Source organism: Macadamia integrifolia, unplaced genomic scaffold, assembly GCF_013358625.1.
Source record: "Macadamia integrifolia cultivar HAES 741 unplaced genomic scaffold, SCU_Mint_v3 scaffold629, whole genome shotgun sequence".
NCBI classification, from domain to species: domain Eukaryota; kingdom Viridiplantae; phylum Streptophyta; class Magnoliopsida; order Proteales; family Proteaceae; genus Macadamia; species Macadamia integrifolia.
Genome location: NW_024870501.1, coordinates 79,399 through 98,158, shown reverse-complemented (window position 1 = coordinate 98,158; position 18,760 = coordinate 79,399). Strand labels below are relative to the sequence as shown.

General features: G+C 36.7%; 1 protein-coding gene across 1 annotated transcript in view; it reads left to right on the top strand.

Annotated features, from left to right (window-relative positions):
• Positions 1–18,760, top strand: part of LOC122069516 (187-kDa microtubule-associated protein AIR9) — a 40,605-nt gene that overhangs the window by 7,037 nt on the left and 14,808 nt on the right. Inside the window, exons 11-29 of the mRNA XM_042633546.1 lie at positions 2,649–2,881; positions 2,981–3,095; positions 4,703–4,823; positions 5,003–5,178; positions 6,578–6,713; positions 7,916–8,016; positions 8,132–8,179; positions 8,971–9,155; positions 9,280–9,397; positions 9,985–10,112; positions 10,731–10,899; positions 12,448–12,566; positions 13,206–13,374; positions 15,063–15,147; positions 15,252–15,325; positions 15,421–15,540; positions 17,528–17,723; positions 17,833–17,954; positions 18,153–18,360. Of these exons, the coding sequence (XP_042489480.1) occupies positions 2,649–2,881; positions 2,981–3,095; positions 4,703–4,823; positions 5,003–5,178; positions 6,578–6,713; positions 7,916–8,016; positions 8,132–8,179; positions 8,971–9,155; positions 9,280–9,397; positions 9,985–10,112; positions 10,731–10,899; positions 12,448–12,566; positions 13,206–13,374; positions 15,063–15,147; positions 15,252–15,325; positions 15,421–15,540; positions 17,528–17,723; positions 17,833–17,954; positions 18,153–18,360 (2,623 nt within the window). The remainder of the gene's footprint in view (positions 1–2,648; positions 2,882–2,980; positions 3,096–4,702; positions 4,824–5,002; positions 5,179–6,577; positions 6,714–7,915; positions 8,017–8,131; positions 8,180–8,970; positions 9,156–9,279; positions 9,398–9,984; positions 10,113–10,730; positions 10,900–12,447; positions 12,567–13,205; positions 13,375–15,062; positions 15,148–15,251; positions 15,326–15,420; positions 15,541–17,527; positions 17,724–17,832; positions 17,955–18,152; positions 18,361–18,760) is intronic.

The following is an 18,760-nucleotide window of genomic DNA, read 5'->3' as shown; positions in this document are numbered from 1 at the left end:
TTTAAAAACCCCTAGATGACCATGTTTATCCATTGCCAGACAAACTTAGCGAGCACAAAGGAGGATATGGCGAAATTGGTAGATGTTACGGAATTGATTGGATTGATCCTTGGTATGGAAAGCTACTAAGTGAAAACTTTCAAGTGCAGAGAAACCCTGGAAGTGAAAATGGGCAATCCTGAGAGATCTTTTCCCGAACCAAACATGAACCTTTCGATTTATATGGCTCCTACTCTCAGTTTATAATGGGACATTCCCCCTGCCCTCCCCCTTTTTTTTTTCTTACTGTAATGGGCGCATCTTCTCTTCTCTCTTCATATTAGATTCCAAATTTCCAAATTCCAAAATCTCGAATGATCTCTGATTCAAAAGTAGAATATTTGAAGGACTCTTGGTAAATTAGGTAGGTATTTTCTCCCTAGAGGTACTAATTTTTCTCTTGAGCCATTATTCCCTATCCAGCCATCATCTGTGGCGATCTTTTGAAGTGTTTAAGAGACCTTCCACGCTATCTTCAACAGTATTTTGAGGCCCATCTGTGGCTGTCGGCTGATAAGTTGGTTGATCTATGATTGCTCTTTGGGAATGGTTCTGTAATTTTAATTCTGGCCATCAGTTGTAACTGTGATTTTAAGGGTTTCTTATTGTCAACATTACCTACTGTTAGGGTCAATTTGAAGGTGTTCTGGCCCAAGGATCCCTGGTTTCATTTAGTTTCTAATTATGGCAGCAAGTTGCCATACTCAGTGACTCCACTGTGGGAACCAATCTGACTCTTAAATTGTGTTTATATTCTGTGGGATTTATTTCCATTGTCTATTACCACTGCTGACCTGCTATCCCTATCACAACCCTCATTGCTGCTGTTAATCAATGGTGACTTGCTGTACTTCAGTGCATTCAATCCTACCATGGGGTTTGGTGTCTTACTTGCCAATTAGTGGACTTAGCTCCATCGTCTATATTTTCTAGAACCAATTTCTTGGAGAGGAAACATTATAGATGATCTAAGATGCCATCTGCTTTTCCCACAAATTTTTTTTTTTCCTTCTACACCTTGAATTTGCTGAAAAGGCTTTCCCTTAGAATGTGGCAACAATCACCACAAGGTATGTTGGGCCATGAAGGAGATATGCCCCTTATCTCATGAGGCATGCCGTGACAAGAATACAACTCAACTCAGCCTTATCCTGACTAAATGGGGCTGGCTATGTTGATACTTTTCGTCCAATCAGCTCTATCAAAGCATACTTGTTACCAGTCCTAAGCTATGCATATCTTCCTCACCACTTCTCTTAGAGTGATTTTTGGTCTATAATTGGCTTTTTTACCTCCTTCAATCTGAATCAAATCACCCTTTTGTTCAAGAGCATTCAGAGGGCTTTGTTGTACATGTCCATGCGACCTCAAACAACTTTCTCGCAATTTATCATGTATCGGAGTTACTTCTAATTAGCTCTAATTTATTTATTCCTCATTTTATCCTTTCTTGTTTTACCACTCATCCATCTCAACATGCTTATTTCAGCTACATTAAGTTTATCTATTTATTGTTTCTTCACTTCCCAACTTTCAGCTCCATACATTATTGCGGGTTATATAATCGTATTTCAAATTTTCCTTAATTCGTTGATCACACAATGCTTCGGACGCACCCCTCCACTTCATCGGTTTTATTTTAATTCATTACGCAACATCATTTTCTATTCTTGTTCTTTATTTATGATTGAGCCTAGATACCTAAAATTTTTATTTTTCGGTAACTCCCTATCATCAATTTTCACCACTTCACTTTCAGTCCTATTGTTACTAAAGTTACACACCAGATACTCTGTTTTGTTCTACTTATCTTAAAACCTTTTGATTCAAGGTTGATCTCCGTAATTCCAACTTGGCATTTATTTGACATTTATCCTTGCTTTTGTTTCATCCACTTAAACATCATTAACAAAAAGCATACACCAAGGGATCTGATCTTGAATGTCTCCAGTCAACTTGTCTATAATTAGGGGAAACAAATATGGCTTTACGCTGATCCTTGAGGTAAGCCAATTGGAATTGGGAATTCAATATTCTGCCCCCCTTAGTTTTTTCATCAGTCACCACACCATTATACATATCTTTAACTATGTCCACATATTTACTTGAAACACTTTCTTCATCTTTAATACTTGCCAAATTAACTCTTTAGGGTCTCTATCATAATTTTTTCTAAGTCAATAATTTCCATAAGAAGATCCTTCTTGCATTCTCATAATCGTTCCATTGATCTCCTAAGAAATAAATAGCTTCTGTAGTTGGTCTTCTTGGCATAAAACCATATTGGTTATCCAAAATATTAGTTTCTTTTTTCATCCTGGTTTCACCACAATAAATGTTTGGCCATGAAGGATATGTCCCTTATCTCATGAGGTGTGCCCCTTAAAACAAGCCAAAGTAGAGCCATTCATCCTGAGCCATGCTACAATGAGCAATAAGTGTCTTTGACCGTCATGTTGTGGTTTTATTTCTTGCTTGATTCTTTTCTCTTGGATTGGTGCTGTTGCTTGTACTCTCTTGTTTCTTTGGTTTCTCCCATTAGCAACAAAGATTTTTATTTCATTTGTCTGGAAGTGTTTTGATTTTTAATTTATTGGGCTCTTTTACAGATTCGACATTTCGGTTTCTCGTCGAACAGTGGAAGGATCATTTGCCTCCTGGTTACCTGCTCAAGGAAGCTTCTGTGGATCAACCATTTGAAGAAGATGTTTGTCGCTGCCACTTTATTTTTGTGAAAGACCACACCTTAAGCACTGATTCTGAGTTAGTTCTGAAGTACCAATGGTTTATAGGAGAAAAAACTCCCACTAATTTTGTGGCTATTGCTGATGCAGTTGGGGAGGTAAAGAATCTCTGCAACATGTTATTATATTCTAGACTTCTAACAATTTGGTATGCTTCCTGAGATATTAAGTAATACTAGAAATTGGTTGATAACCAGGTGTACTGGCCAAAGAACGAGGATATTGAAAAGTTTTTGAAGGTTGAATGTACTCCTGTCTTGGCGGAGATTGAGTACCCTCCTATTTTTGCTGTATCTTCACCAGTTTCCCCTGGTATACTTCTGTGTAGTTAATATGATTTATATATGACTCAAGATTGATTGATAACTTTAGCATTCCAATTGTCTTGCATTCATTGGGTTGCATATTATGATTGTACATTCATGTTTGTGCAAGAGACATTTGGAACTGCATATAATTATGTTGGCAATCGAACCTAGTGCAGTAACTTACTCCTCAGCACTAGTGATGTCAGTTTTAACTTCTTTTCTCTGAAACGAACCAAGTTTCGTAGTTGTGTTGATGTTTCCGAACTGTGATCTTAGTTATGTTTTTTTTTTTGGGGGGGGGGTGGTTTGGGGAGTTAAAAAGAAAGGAGAAGTAATAGGATTCTTAAAAACTAATAGAATGTACTATTGTTCTTCAAGAATAGAAATACTTTTCAAAAATTGTGTTACTTTTTTGTCTGGAATTTAGATTATGAAGATCATAGAACACTTATAAATTAGTGAGTAATAAAATTTGGTATAATTACAATATTCCAAACTCTTCTCTTTTTTAGAAGAGGAAGTAGATGTTGAAGTATTAATAGTTCCTTCCACACCATTTCCTACTATATGCAGACCATATAATTAGTTTGTGTAATAGTTGATTCCATTGGTAGTGATAAAAAAAGGACAATGAAGCAACAAGAGAACACAAGGAAAAAGTAAGAACTCCATTCTGTCGTGTTCAGTGATGGATTTCTAGTAGCCTATATTGTTACGTTTCTGAAAACCAGTGAATCTTGACAAACCAATCCAAGAAGTAGTTTTAGGACTTCAATAGGAGTCTAATGACAGAAAGAATTCAATGATCAGCAACAGAAACAAGATCAGAAACTAAAATTCCAACTTTGGGAAAATTCAAACCACTACTCAATATCAGATTTAACTCCTTAGGATTCATTCTTACAACTGATTGCTAGGTATGAAGTTTGAACAGGATCTGATGGTTGTGTAGGATTTCAAGAAAACAGAGAAAAGACTAAATCTTTCTGCAGAAATCAGCCAGATCTGAATTGTAATGAGATTTCTTAAACTAACTCAGGCTAACAGCTAGTGTCTCCTAACCAACTAGCAACATCAACATGGGATTCACAAACCTTACCTCTATACATGATCCCGTGTACCTCTTTAAACCCCAAGTTTCAATTTTTGGGCTTGTTAAAGAGGCCTATTAAATTAATAAACCTGAACATAAAATTCCCAAGGTCTGTATAACCCAACCATGGGCCAAAATATTATTGTACACCCTTAACTGCCTCATTCAGTAGCTAACTCACGCACAATGATCTGTCAACTTGATCTGACCCACCACCCCGACCATTTCCCCACTGTTAAATGTGTGCACCATTGATCTTAATTGGCCTTAAAATTATTCTTCTGTTGCTGAGGTGCCTTTCATTTAATTTAAGGTTTACATGTAAAAGAAAATTAATGTTATAACTGCTTGTTGATTGAATATGGCTAGCTAAGTTGTTTTTAGTCTAGAATTTTCTGATTATAGATTAAAGTAGCAACTTTATAATGTCTGCTTGAATGCTAGAAACTTTTTAATATTCACTTTCTACTTGATATCTCTCACTAAGTACTATCGCCTGTGTCTGTTGTCTTGCGAAGGAACTGGATATCCAAAGGTTTTGAACTTAAATGTACGCGGTGAGCTTGTGGAGGGAAATGTGATAAAGGGCTATGCTGAGGTCGCATGGTGCGGTGGCACTCCTGGAAAGGGCGTTGCTAGGTGAGATTTTGTTAAGCATGCAGTTTCTGACCACTCGAAAGATTTTCTCTACTGTTTGGATTCTTTCAAGATGGCTTTCTATAAACTGTCAGAAATGAAAGAAGTTTCTTGAGGAAATGATATGACTCTGCTTCTGTTTTCAAGAATGTTTAAAGTTGCTTTCTCTTATTATCTTCCAGTTGGTTAAGGAGAAGATGGAATAGCAGTCCCGCTGTAATTGTTGGTGCTGAAGATGAAGAGTACCGCTTAACCATAGATGACATTGATTCAAGTTTGGTGTACATGTACACACCAGTGACAGAAGAAGGTGCTAAAGGGGAGCCTCAATATGCAATAACTGATTTTGTAAAAGCAGGTTCTCCTCCTCCTCTCTTTTTTCTCTCTTATTTTTATAAAATCAAGAGTCATTCCATCAAACCAAGTGACCACTTATAAACTTACTAAAATGAAGTGCTTTTCAGAGGACAAACATACCTCTAAAGAGGGATTGAGCCATGACCAATGAAATAGTTGGTTAATTTCCCCTGTTTTTTTTTTTTCCGTACTTTATGGCAAAAGCTTCTTTATGTGAGCACTTTACAGAGTTGTCTCTACGTGGTTTGAGATGGCCGATCCTACTGTTGGATGGGTAGAGCATCGTCATAACTTTCGTCTCTATGTAAGCACCCCTAGAGAGGCATCTCTGGGTGGGCTGATGTTGCAGATCCTGCTATTGTATGGATAGAGCACCCCTTGGATTATCTATGTTTCAAATTTTGTAGGCCATCTCAACAGGATGACCTGTCATCTAGTGGATTCCCTTCATATCTACTTTCACCTGTCAAAACTATGGGGGGCTGATGTGGCAATCCTAACCATGGATACGTTTGGGACCATGTGGATGGCCATATGTCAAGTCTTGAAGCCAGTTTCAAAATCATTAGTAATTTGGTATTATCAGCCATACATATTCTGAACAAAATCAACCTATTGACTGTGCCTCATGTTGTGATGCTTTTTAGCTAGCACCTTCACACATGAATCAAAGGTAAACTTTTTCAGTATCTGAGCACCAGCTGCATGGCAGTCATTGTTTTTAAAACTGGTCCAGACATCGAACTGAAAAGGAGCCAGGGTCTGGTTTTGATTCTTCAAACATAAATCAAAAGTTAATTGAAAAATTATCATTCTAGGAAAGTAAAAAAAAGTGATAAAGAAAAAAGAGGAAAGTATTAAACAAGAGGAGTTGATGCTTTTCTGCTCTTGTGGGAGGCTACTTCTTTGAGTCTCTGTAGGCACAGCTTTACATGATCTTTAACTGAGGAAATTGTCGAAATAAACCAGATGGTTTCATTCTGGTTTAGTCCTAGATGTTTATATCTAGAGTCTAGAGTCTAGACCGACTTAAAAAGAGGGCAGTTCCAATCTAACTTTGTACATTGTCCATCTGGTCCGGTTTTGAAAACATAGAATAGGCTAAGGTCTAGATAGGCACCATTAAAGTGTCGGTTCTATGCCTGGAACGCCTAGAGATTCCTCTCTACTGGTGCCTGTCCTAATCATATTCATCATCGTTAATGTTGTATTTTTATTTTATTCAACTATGTTTATATTATTATCAAGGATCATGTGATTTTTTGCGTATTTCTTTTTGTTTTCCCTCTTCTTATATTTTTTCCGGACAGGTACTTTCAGTTAACTGTTTTCTAATGTTTTGAACTATGAGCAGCCTCATTATTTTCTACTGAAGGCTTTGATTGCTGTATGATTTGCAGCTGCTCCATCAGTCAATAATGTGCGGATTCTTGGAGAAGCTGTTGAAGGAAATACTTTAAGAGGGGTTGGGGAATACTTTGGAGGAAGGGAAGGTCCCAGCAAGTTTGAGTGGTTACGAGAGAGCAATGATAGTGGGTTTGTAGTTTTTCTTTCTTTTTTCCCCCTTGTCCTGACTATTGTAGGCTTAAGGATTCCCATATGCTACTTCACTTCTCTGCGGCAGTCTGTGACAATGGTGCTTACTTTTCTGAAGTTAGAAAGTCTCCGTCATCTATTATTGTGTCTGACACAAGGCAAAACTTTTATCATACTTCTCCTGAGCCTACGTACATGCAATGCATTTTATTTTTCATGCATGTCTGCTTGTTTTGAGCATGTGCTTTAAACGCTGCATATGTGAAGTTAAGAAACATTTTCCTTGATGTATGAAGGACAATATATGGACGTGTCTGTGTTTGGATTTCTGAAATTGTGGTTTGCCTGTGATTGTAGTATGCGACTTAAAGATGCACTATTTTATTTGTTGGGCTTTTTAATATTTCTGGAAACCTGTAAAACTTTTCTTTATTGTGAACTGTTAATCTTGTCTTTCATGGGTTGATGCCACTTGATAGGTCTTTTCCAGTTTCGAACTAAGGTGGTTGATGGGTTTTTTAAGATGCATATTCTGTTGCCCAAGGTGTAGCTTGCTGTAGAGTAGCTCTCTTGTTGTTAGTGACTGATAAAGTATTAGAAGTTGGAATTGAGATTTGTTAACTCTTAGCAATTCTTTGAATAGTAGACTATATTCTAAGTATACAAAGTTGGGAGTAATATGTGGCCAGAATATTTCATGTCTGGCTCCTGGATTTTGTACTTGGCGCTGCGAATATTTTGCTTTTTTTTTTTCATAATCTGCCTGTTGTATTACTGCATTTTTAAGTCATGTGGTTGCTTCTGCTTCGTTAAATTAAATTTCTCAACTCTTCGTGGTATTAGATTTGTGGACTTAATAGTCAGCTAAATTTTTAAATGTGTTGGCACTTGGTGCCATATACCTGTGTTCGAAGCCTGCCTTAACTATCTAACATGCGTCCCTTTGAGGTAAAAAAGGGGAAGAATTACTTTCATGCATTTCTAGATAAATTGGTTCGTCTCAAGTTAAATCCTTTCCCAAATTTAAAGATTTTATCCATAGGAACAACTATTCCTGCAAGTTTATTATTAATTTTTTCACATTCACCATTTTTCTAATTTTACTGGGAGTCGGGTTGGCAAATCTTCAATCTGTTCCCAAATGTAGCTGCTCTCCATCTGTTCTTTGTCTTTGACAACAGAAATTTTCTCTATGACTGCAGTGATTTTGAACTGGTATCAACTGGGACTGCTGAGTATACCTTGACCAAAGAGCATGTGGGCCGACGCTTGGCTTTTGTATATATACCCATCAACTTTGAGGGTAAAGTAATTCGCTTTTGATTGTTGGGAATCGAATTTCCAATAACATTTTTGGATCACAACTCATTGCAATTTTATTGTGTTGTGTTCCTGTTTCTTCAAATTCTTTTTCACAGGCCAGGAAGGGAAATCTGTATCAGTTGTCACTCAGATTGTAAAGAAAGGTAAGTGCGTAGTGTATAATATGATTTACTGATGGAGAAAACTTTATGTGACATTTTGTTTTTGTGGAAGTTATTATTGAATGATGGGTGGAGCAATCTGATGCAGCTGATGTCATATAATACTTGTGTCTGTGATGTGTTTGATGTCTTAAAATACTTCTGATTAATTATATATTATTTTAGCAGAATGTTTTGAACTGTTGTATCAAATACCCACTCATTACTTATTGCACTCGTTTAGTCTGTCCAAGTAAGCCCTTGAAAATTTAGTTGTTTCCTCACATATAGGTAGCTTCAAAATTTCTATAATTACTGCTTTTCTGCTTTGCCCTAACAAATGCTTTAGCATGGATCTCCATAGAATTTTCTCTCCCAATGGTTTATCTATTTTCAAGTGTGAAAGTATGGCTGGTCTTATAGCACGCAAGATCAAGTGCTTTATTTACATGCTCCGTAAACATATTGGGGTGGTTGCATACTTCCTCATAATTATGGAGGGAAATATCCTCCATAAATTTTTTCCTTTTTGAGGCAATTGTTTATCCGTTTCCTTTTGGAGTGTTATGCTTATTGATTTCTTGATACAGGAGTAAGCTTGCTTCATGATTGTTCAATATCCTTTGGATTTCTCCTTGCTTATGTTGCTTAAAACATGGTCATGGTTTTCAAGTTTATTTAATCATTCTGAAATATTTCGCTTGTCAACAATCTAAGATTTATTCAATTAGTATGATTGTCAGAATGCTGTTAATTGTCTTTCTTTTTCTCTGTTTGTCTTCATCCAAATCCAGCACCGCCAAAAGTCACTAATTTGAAGATAATTGGAGATACCAGGGAGGGGAGTAAGGTGACTGTAACTGCTACTGTCACTGGAGGTACTGAAGGGTCAAGTAGAGTCCAGTGGTTTAAAACAAATTCTTCAAAGTTGGATGGTGAGAATGGTCTTGAAGCTGTAAGCGCATCCAAAATTGCCAAGGTGAGTACAGCTTCAACTCCTTTTATTTTATGGTTCTCTTAATTATTATTCCTATATTCACTGCACTTGTTTGGGGCTTGTCTTCTTTATGCATCATCTCAACAGGGCTTTCACCTTTCTACAGGCTTTTCGCATACCTTTGGGAGCTGTTGGCTATTATATTGTTGCAAAGTTTACCCCCATGGCTCCAGATGGTGAATCTGGTGATCCAGCATATGTTATTTCCGAAAAAGCAGTTGAGAGTAAGTAGATTGGTCCTTTATTGTTGCAACCTAGTGACGTAACCATTTTTTTTTCCTTCATCTTCGTTGTTGCTCTTTTTTAAGCCATGATTAGCGTTTGTGGTTTATTCTTGAATCTTGCAACTAAGTGGGTGACAGGTCTTGACACTGTTATTATCTCTTGTGATTTATTCTTCCCCGCTTCCTCCCTGCTGTGTTTATGGCAGAAGTTGGTATTTTTTATTATTCTCTCTCTCTCTCTCTCTCTCTCTTTGTTTAAGAGAGAGAAATGTGTGCATGGACATGGAATTATAATTAGGCATTTGAAGATTTTCATTTGTTAACATTCAAGCATTTGAAGATTTTCATGTGTGTGTGTGTGTGTGTGTGTTTTTCCTGTCTATTTTATTTGAGCGTAATGGCCCACGGCTACCCAACTTATTCCAGGGTTCTAGCTGGTACTTGAGTTTCATTTGGCTTACCTTTTTTATTTTTACCAGAGTGATGAGTCATGAGTATCTAACTTGCAGCTCTTCCACTATGTAAATTTCATTTTGCATACAATTGCTTATTTTTATTGTACTGATAAGTGTTCTCCTTAATTGCAGCTCTTCCCCCGAGCCTGAATTTTCTCTCCGTCACTGGTGATTATTGTGAGGGTGAAATGCTGACTGCATCTTATGGATATATAGGGGGCCATGAAGGCAAAAGTCTGTACAATTGGTATCTTCACGAGGTACAAACTTCTGCTGAGGGTATTGGAATCAGTTCTATAGGGGCTAAGAGTTGCTGTCTTATTGAGGTTTTCTCGCTTTACTATGTTATACAGTATACCTGAATACAGATTTTCAATAAAAAAGAACTCCTCACTATGCAACACTAAGGACCCCAAAGCAGATATGCACAGAGATGAACTTCTGCTTACAAACAGGATTTCTGGCTTCTTCTATGTCATTGTGTCCATGTCCCTGAACTGTTTACTTACTGAATCTCATATAATTGCCTTTAGCTCTTTCAGCCTCTCTGAATGCTGTTTCATGATAAGTTTGAAAGCAACCTGCCTGCTTGAGCATACTGCCATCACTAATGTCAACTTGTACTCAGGAAATAAAACATTGTGGAATGGTTGAATATGGGAAGTTTTGCTTGAACATATTATAAATATAATATGTAAGACATCTTTATTTATTTATTTTTATATATTTTAAAATTTTTTATTTTTTTATTATTAACTTGGAAAATTAAATAATTTGTCATTTGTATCTATACTAAAAACGAGTTCTTGACTACATCCTGGATTCATTGCTGAATCATGACCGATATCTGATGTAGTTGTATCTTAATGTTGCTGCAGGTTGAAGCTGATTCGGGTACTTTAATATCTGAGGCATCAGGGCTTCTTCAGTATCGTATAACAAAAGATGCTATTGGCAAGTTTGTTTCCTTTAAATGCACTCCTGTACGTGACGATGGGATTGCTGGTGAACCAAGGACCTCCTTGGGGCAGGAGCGTGTTCGTCCTGGTGATTACATTTCCCTATTATTTGACAAATATTGTTGCAGTTTGTGATGTTCTGCATTATTGGACTGCAGAGTTTGTGTTCCATCCAAGAATGGGGGACTGTGAAAGTGCATGTGAGGTCTTCAGTAGGTTTCAAGTTGGGTGGACAGGCAATTTCAATGCTCAGTTGAAATTCTAATTATACAATAGTAAATAGAACTGAAGAATAGCAGGAAATAGAACTAAAGATCAGTTTCAGAAAAGTGATCCAATCAGAAACAGAAATTATTGTGTTCTAATAGATTCCGATATTGACTTCTAATAATAGAATATAGACTGCCCTGTTTAAAAAATTCTGATAACAGAGAAGACATCCTTCAAGCCTGCAGCCTAGGGAACAGATCTGGGAAGCAAAGGTCTAGCAGGGGAGAGAAAGAAAGGGAGAAAGAGAGAAGAAAGAGAAGAGAGACTTGAACCGAACTGTGAACAGTAATGTGAAGAAAAGAGAAGAGAGAGAATAGAGGGGTAAGGGAAGTTAAAACAAATTCGAACAGCATTAAATAACACTATGGAACCTAATAGACTTATTACAAATACTGACAAGACTGACTTTTTTTTTTTTTGATAAGTTGACTAGACTGACATTAATTATTCCAACTCCAGATAAACCCAATGATCTATCATTGGGCCCCACAGTAAAAATAATAAATTATAATACTTCCCTGGAATTTAAATAAAATTACAAGGATGCCCCCAACTAAACAAAAAGACTCTAATTAATTCCTACAGGCCTTATGTGGACCCAAACTTGGGCCAATGGTTTAGACTGGACTGGACCTCTTGGGCTTTTGTTTCCAAAGTCTATCGTGTCGCTCCATCCACTCGAATGCCACTGTGTCACTACTAAGCAGTAAACGCTTGCTGTTGGATTTAAATTCTGATTTCTTAGCTGCATTTAAGGCGTGTTAAAGGATGAGATTTTTAGCATGACAGCTTCAACAACTTCTCAGAGTATGAGAAGTAATTACTGTAACCATCTCTTTTGGAACTGTAACAATTTAGAAATTTTCTTCTATTTTGCTTCGAAGGGCATGGAAGGACCATCACCTAGTATACTTTTTTGGGATAAACTGCAGTAGGGCATTTTGAAATATGCGGGTCAGATAAAGTACTTCATGAAGCAAGTGACTAAATTTATGTTTTTGTATGAGAGAGAATGCCCCATATAGAATAAAGAACATGGTGAAGCTGAGTATCTTTCTTTACACTGGATTTTGCTATTAATGAAAGGTGGTTCTACTGCCAAAGTGATTTTTCTTGGTCAATAAAAGCATTTATTCTTTGAATAAAGCTGCATGATGGGGAATTGGGCATCTCTTAGCAGGGTCTGCCGTATGATTCCTTTATGTACAGAAGTATTTTTCAGACTTAAAATGGGTGTTGCATCATTGTCACACTCGTCCTGCATATTGTTTTGATTCATAAAATTAACTTTATGCATTATGACTTTTGACTTTTTTTCTGTATTTGTTGCTTACTATTTATTTATTGTGTACTACTCAATGAATAGGTACTCCAAGACTGCTTTATCTACAAATAGTAGGAAAGGCCATTGAAGGGACCAAATTGCATGTTGACAAAAAGTACTGGGGAGGAGAAGAGGGGAATTCAGTTTTCCGTTGGTATCTGGTATATTTAGTTTTCTTTGTTTGACAAAATTTTCTTCTTATGGTTTCTAAAGAATCATGATCAGTAATCTACTTTGTTGTTTTATATTTCGTATGTACTGATTAGAGAGTATCAATAGTTTATGGAAAGTACTCCCATGGACATTTGAGATAGTTTCTTTACGGGGCTTGGATTTGTGCTACACCAAGGCTGATTTGGTTGTTCTTGCCATTGGGTAGTGGTGAGTTGCTCTTTGAATTGGCCATGTGTATGTTTCATGGCCCTTCTCAGTCAGACATCCTACCCTTGTAGACCCTTACCCTTGTTTTTTCAATGATCCAAAGTTTTTTTTCTTCTGTAAATTGACTTCCTAACAACTTCTCCAACCTTTATTCTGACATATGGCATAAGGGATCAACCAAATTCCAGCGCCAACCGAGCTGCCATATGGTCTAAAATTAAGGTCCCTGGAGGCAGTCTGTCCCATTTGCCATGGAGGGAACCCTCCCCCATAACATATCTGCTAATAATATGTCCTCTGATATGTTAGAAGACAACTCTCCTTTCTTACCTTTGCTACAAAAGTAGATGGGTTCCTAGTAAAATTTTGTTATTTGATGTGTTATTTACATTTGTAAAGTTTTGTGTAATATGTTGCAGACTAGTTCAGATGGAACACAGACTGAAATTAAAGGTGCCACAACAGCATCCTATATGCTATCAAGCGATGATATTGGCTTCTATATTTCTGTTTCATGTGAACCTGTCAGAAGTGATTGGGCTCGTGGTCGCACTGTTGTTTCAGAACAAATTGGACCCATTGTACCTGGTAAGCATTTATTTATGGTTGTGAATTTCATTTTGTATTCAAGTATAAATCGGTGGAATAATTTGTTCATTCATTAAAATGAGTTTCCGAAGAGTGTATAGGTGTGCTCCAACCCATAGTTTTCAAGACGTTGCCTTGGCGTCCAAGGGGATATTTTGGGGTCTATGTCACTCATGGTTTAAAATCTCGCTCTTGCCCCCTATCTCGCTAATTCAAAAAAGAGAGATCTCACCGAGATCATGTATTTTTTCGCTGTCAACTCAGTGGTTGGTCTTGGTGGTCATATGGTCTTTGTAGTCCCTTGAGACTAGGTATTTACCCTATTTTAGGACTTCTAAACACAATGGAAACATCAGTTTTTTAAAAATCAAACTTAAAATGGTACTTTGACTTCGTACCCTATGTAAGTAGTCTCCGGCTCTTTGGACCCTATGTTAGTATGCTCTTTTCCCCAATCCACATGACACACCATAATCTTAAGAATTTAAAAGACATCATAGACAATTATTTATAGACAATTATTTAATTGATTAACAATTAACATTGATGACTGATGAGTCACATTAACATGCATTTGAAAATTTGAAATGACATAAGATAGGAATGGAGATCCTTAAGCAAAAGTACCAAAATTCTTGCCGTGGTGTTTTTTCTTCAAAAAAGTAGAAAGAGAGGCGAGATCTTGTGAGATTTGGTAAGATCTCAACGAGATCTTGTCGTTTTTACAACTCGTCTGTGATCTTGTCTCGTTAATCTAAAAAAACGAGATCTGCCGGGATCATGAACCATGATGTCACTGTTGCCTTAGTGCAAGGCGTTGGTTTAATTTGAAGCCTGGACTCGAAATGGTATCGATTAAGTAAATGAATTTGTAATTATCTCTCCATTTACTTAATATATTATTCGTAGAAAAACAAACACCTCCCCAATGAATCTAATAAAAATAATTAAAAATTCAAATTCCAAAAGGATAAAAAGTCAGCTCCCTAGTTCAAGGACAAAAAATGAATTTGGTTGTATGGGTCTTCAACTTTCAAATGTAGGGTTTTTCTCAAGTCTAAAAATTTCATAAATCATATTCTGATGGAACATCACTAAAACCAAAAGAGTGGAAAAATAATTTTTTGTTTTGATGTCTAAATGTTTATTTTCATTTAGGGTGATCTTAAACAACATTCATGCACATCAAATAAGGTTTGACCGCAACATTACTCCTTCAGTATAAATTAGATTTAGGCAATCTTGTATTTGTTGGAAAGCTGACTTTGTGCTTTACCTAATACAAAAAGTCTCATGTGAAAGTAAAAGCATTTGACCAATCAGACTTACTAGGGATCAAGAACATTTCTCTAAATGTTAATTTTTGATGACTTGATGCGACTTAATGTTGATTTTAATGATTTGATATGGCTTAATATTGATTTTTGATGAAATTAGTGTTACAGTTGTAGCATACTTAATAATGCTAGAAAACAGGGGAAATAAAAAATAACTCTTGGGCGCCTTGTTGCCTAAGCGCCTAGGCACCCATTCACCACCTTGGGTTGCTTTGTTGCCTTGATAACTATGCTCCAAACTATATAATATTTGAGGTTTGATGATGCTGATAATTGTTCATTTGTTTTCTAGCTTAAGAAAGGAAAAGTAATGTAAATAAGTTTTTATTTATGTGTGGATTTATGATGCAGGACCACCAACTTGTCAATCACTTGAATTTCAGGGGTCCACAGTGGAAGGACAACGGCTAAGTTTCATTGCCACATACAGTGGAGGGTGAGGAATTGTGCAGAACTCTTGGCTTTAACTGTAAAACTTAAACTCTCGGCTTCTTTATTTTATCCAAACTTGAAGTTCTTCCATTCTTGTCTTTCATTCAGTGAGAGAGGAAGGTGCTCCCATGAATGGTTTAGGGTAAGAAGTAGGAGTGTGAAGGAGAAAGTAAGTGATGATGGTAAGTTATTCCATGCCTTGGTAACTATATTATCTCAGGGAAAAATGGTCTATTATCATATGGGATAATAAATATCTAGATTGTTTTGTGGGCAGAGTTTCTGGATTTGACTCTTGAGGATGTTGGTAGACGCATTGAGCTTGTTTACACTCCTGTAAGGAGAGATGGAATGAAAGGGACTCCTAGGAGTATTGTATCAGATGATATTGTCCCGGGTATGTTGATTCTTTCGGAAACCTATTTTAATCTTCTGCATTAGATTGTTGATGCCGAAATTAATTCATTAAAAGTGAACCAAGTGCTTAAAAATGTGTTGTAAAAAATCAAAGCAAAAGGAAGCATGCTGGTACTGTACCATGTAACAGAAATGCTTTCACTACTCCTCTTGTATTAATCTTATCACAAAATTAGAGAAAGGATCAATGACCACCATGATCACCCTAATCTGCCTGCTTCAACAAATTTTCTTTTAGAATTTTTTTCTTATCTGGAAAGGAAAGAAAACTGATTACATAAAGATGCAGATTCAAACTGTAGAAGCGCATAATTATGTGTCTGACCTGTACTTATGATTAAAGTTCTGCCTGTTTGGCTGTTCATTTCCTTCTGAATTTCCATTATAAAGAGAAAGAAACAGTTTCCACAACACCACCTCTTTAGGATCTTAAAGGATGGACATGATGGACAATCATTTTCAGATGAATTGCCAGCACCCTTTGTAATCTAAAGAATTCCAAATCAAAATGTGACATCATATTAACGGCCTTGGATCTTAAAAATAATATCTGCAGTATTATGACCCAACCTGCCAATTTGTGAAGCCTTTTTCCTTTATTTTTTTTTTCTTTATACCCTGGGGTGGTGGTGGGGGAGATGAATGGCAGTCACCTGGTTCACTTAAAATCTCAATATCAGATAATGACTGTAGTTCTCAAGGCATTGACTTTGTTACCCCCTCTCCAATGTCTCAATCGCCTTGGGTTGCCAGTCGCCTTGACAACTATGGATTTGACAGACAATTCACCCTTTACCCCATCCTTCAAAAACTGAAATCAGATCTTATTGTATCCAAAGAGACTTCTGATTATTTGAAATATAATTAGACATTCTATTGTGAAATGATAGTATTGGGCCATGAGCATGTTGCTACTTCCCATGATAGAAAAATAGTAATATTTCTTGATTGGTTGTTTCTGTTTTCTATTTGAAATGAAGAAACTTTTGAGCGTTGCCAAATGAAGAGAATGACGCATGGACACATAGTTGCCAAGGCGGCACTTAGGCGCCTTGTTGGTATTGCTTCGATGTCCAGGCCCCCTCCAACGTCTTGGGTTGGCTAGATGTCATGAGAACTATGTGTGGGAAGATGGTTGGACAAAGAAAATTGTTATCCAGTTCGTAGTGATCCAAATTGTAAACAACTTAAAAGAAATGAAAAAACATACAACTCTTACTTAGTGATTATATTTTTTTTCTTTTCTTTTGAATTCTAAGTACAACTCGAACAAATTGCAAAAGAAAACTTATTTTAAAATTCGATTATGCCCTGTGTATTTCTGTTGCCTGTATGAGTACTCCAGTAAGTCTACCCACTTTCAACAGTCCACGAGGAAAGTAGTCCTTTTTAAATCTATTCCCGACTTCCAACCAGGGGCATTCCAGCCTTGCGTTGCATAGTAGTTCTTCAATAGGTTCGAACATGAGGTCCTCGTATTGGAGTTCAAGCTTTTGCTGTCCTAAACTCTTATGGCACCAAGAAGCTATCAGAAACTTCTTTTTCTTTGATTAAGTTTTCTTCTCTTGAAAAATCAATAGTCTGGCATGCTTTTAGGAATTAGATATATTATGATTCCATGTTTGACTGGGTTTCTTTATGCCAATTGTCTTATTTATATCTGCCCAAACCTTTCGTTTGGTACATGCTGAGTACTTTCTGCATTATTGTTCATTTGTTATCCAAGGGCTCATTAGGATGAAATTAGTCTGGGATAATACTGTACTTATGCATCTTGCAATGTTGTTTAGACCTGATTTTCGCTTCTTTATCCTAGTCTCTGCTACTCTGTTTTCTTTTCAATCTTTTTGGACTTTAGGAGATGAAATTTATTATCAATTATTGCCTTTCCTTTTGCTCCTCTTTTTCTATTTGTACTCATTGCCATAAATTATTTGTGCAATGTCTTATGGTGTTCTTTGAGACAGCGGATCCTGTGGGATTAGAACTTAGCATTCCTGATTGCCGTGAGGATGAAGAAGTGGTTCCCCAGAAGTCATATTATGGTGGACAAGAAGGCAGTGCAGAGTATATTTGGTACAGAGCAAAGACTAAGCTCCAGGGATCTGATTTGATGAACATATCCAAGGCTTCTGTAGATGTTCTTTCAAGTGGAAATACATTGTAAGTTTTGTGCTGTACCATGAAGCATGTTCCAATTTCTATATACCAGGTCTGATGTGTTTCCTTGCAAAACTTCTATTGTCCAACTAATGATAAATTTCTGTTGCAGAGCATACACTCCGTCACTGGAAGATTTGGGGGCTTATTTGGCCTTATATTGGGTGCCTACACGTGCAGATGGTATCTGTGGGAAGCCATTGGTTGCAATCAGCAATAATCCTGTCACCCCAGGTATTTGTTTAGTAACGACCTTTTTCCGATCCATGAGGTTTATTATTGACTAGTTTTTGATCCATGAATTTTAGAATTGAGAGAGAGAAGGTATGTATTATTCATTCTTTTGGTCCCTTGCGAAGATTACCTTATATTTGCACTTGTCATCGGATGCCATTCTTATTTTTTATCACTTACTGGTGTTATTTAATGCAGCTCCACCAGTAGTATCTGATGTTCATGTTAAGGAAGTTTCTTCTGGTGTATATTCTGGAGAAGGTGAATATTATGGTGGATATGAGGGAACAAGCCTGTTTAGCTGGTATAGAGAAACTAGTGATGGAACTATTGTTCTTGTTAATGGAGCGAGCAGTACCACTTATGAAGTTATGGAGGCAGATTTCAATTGCCGTTTGTTGTTTGGGTAACAATCCTTGGCTGCTTTCTGTTTGTTATTGGTAGTAAATTTGTTGACTAGATAGATTTGGCTCTGAGGACTTGAACTATTTACCTCAGTTTTGTTAGTATAATATCTTTTAGACACCATACAATTCTTAGTTGATTGGCTGTTTGAAATTTGAAAATTTGGCTTGTGTTGTAGTTAAAGATTGTGTTTCCCAACGACAAGGCTCTAATAACTGATTAAACAATAACAGAATATGGGAATAGAATTGCCAAAACAGAACCAGAGATCTGAAAATTTAATGATCATAGTTGTAGCAGAATTTTCAGGTTTTAATTGGAAAGATCGGAATTTGAAACTGTCACAAGATTCAGAGCTAAAAGCAGATCCGGGAATTAAAATCAGAATTTAAAGATCAAAT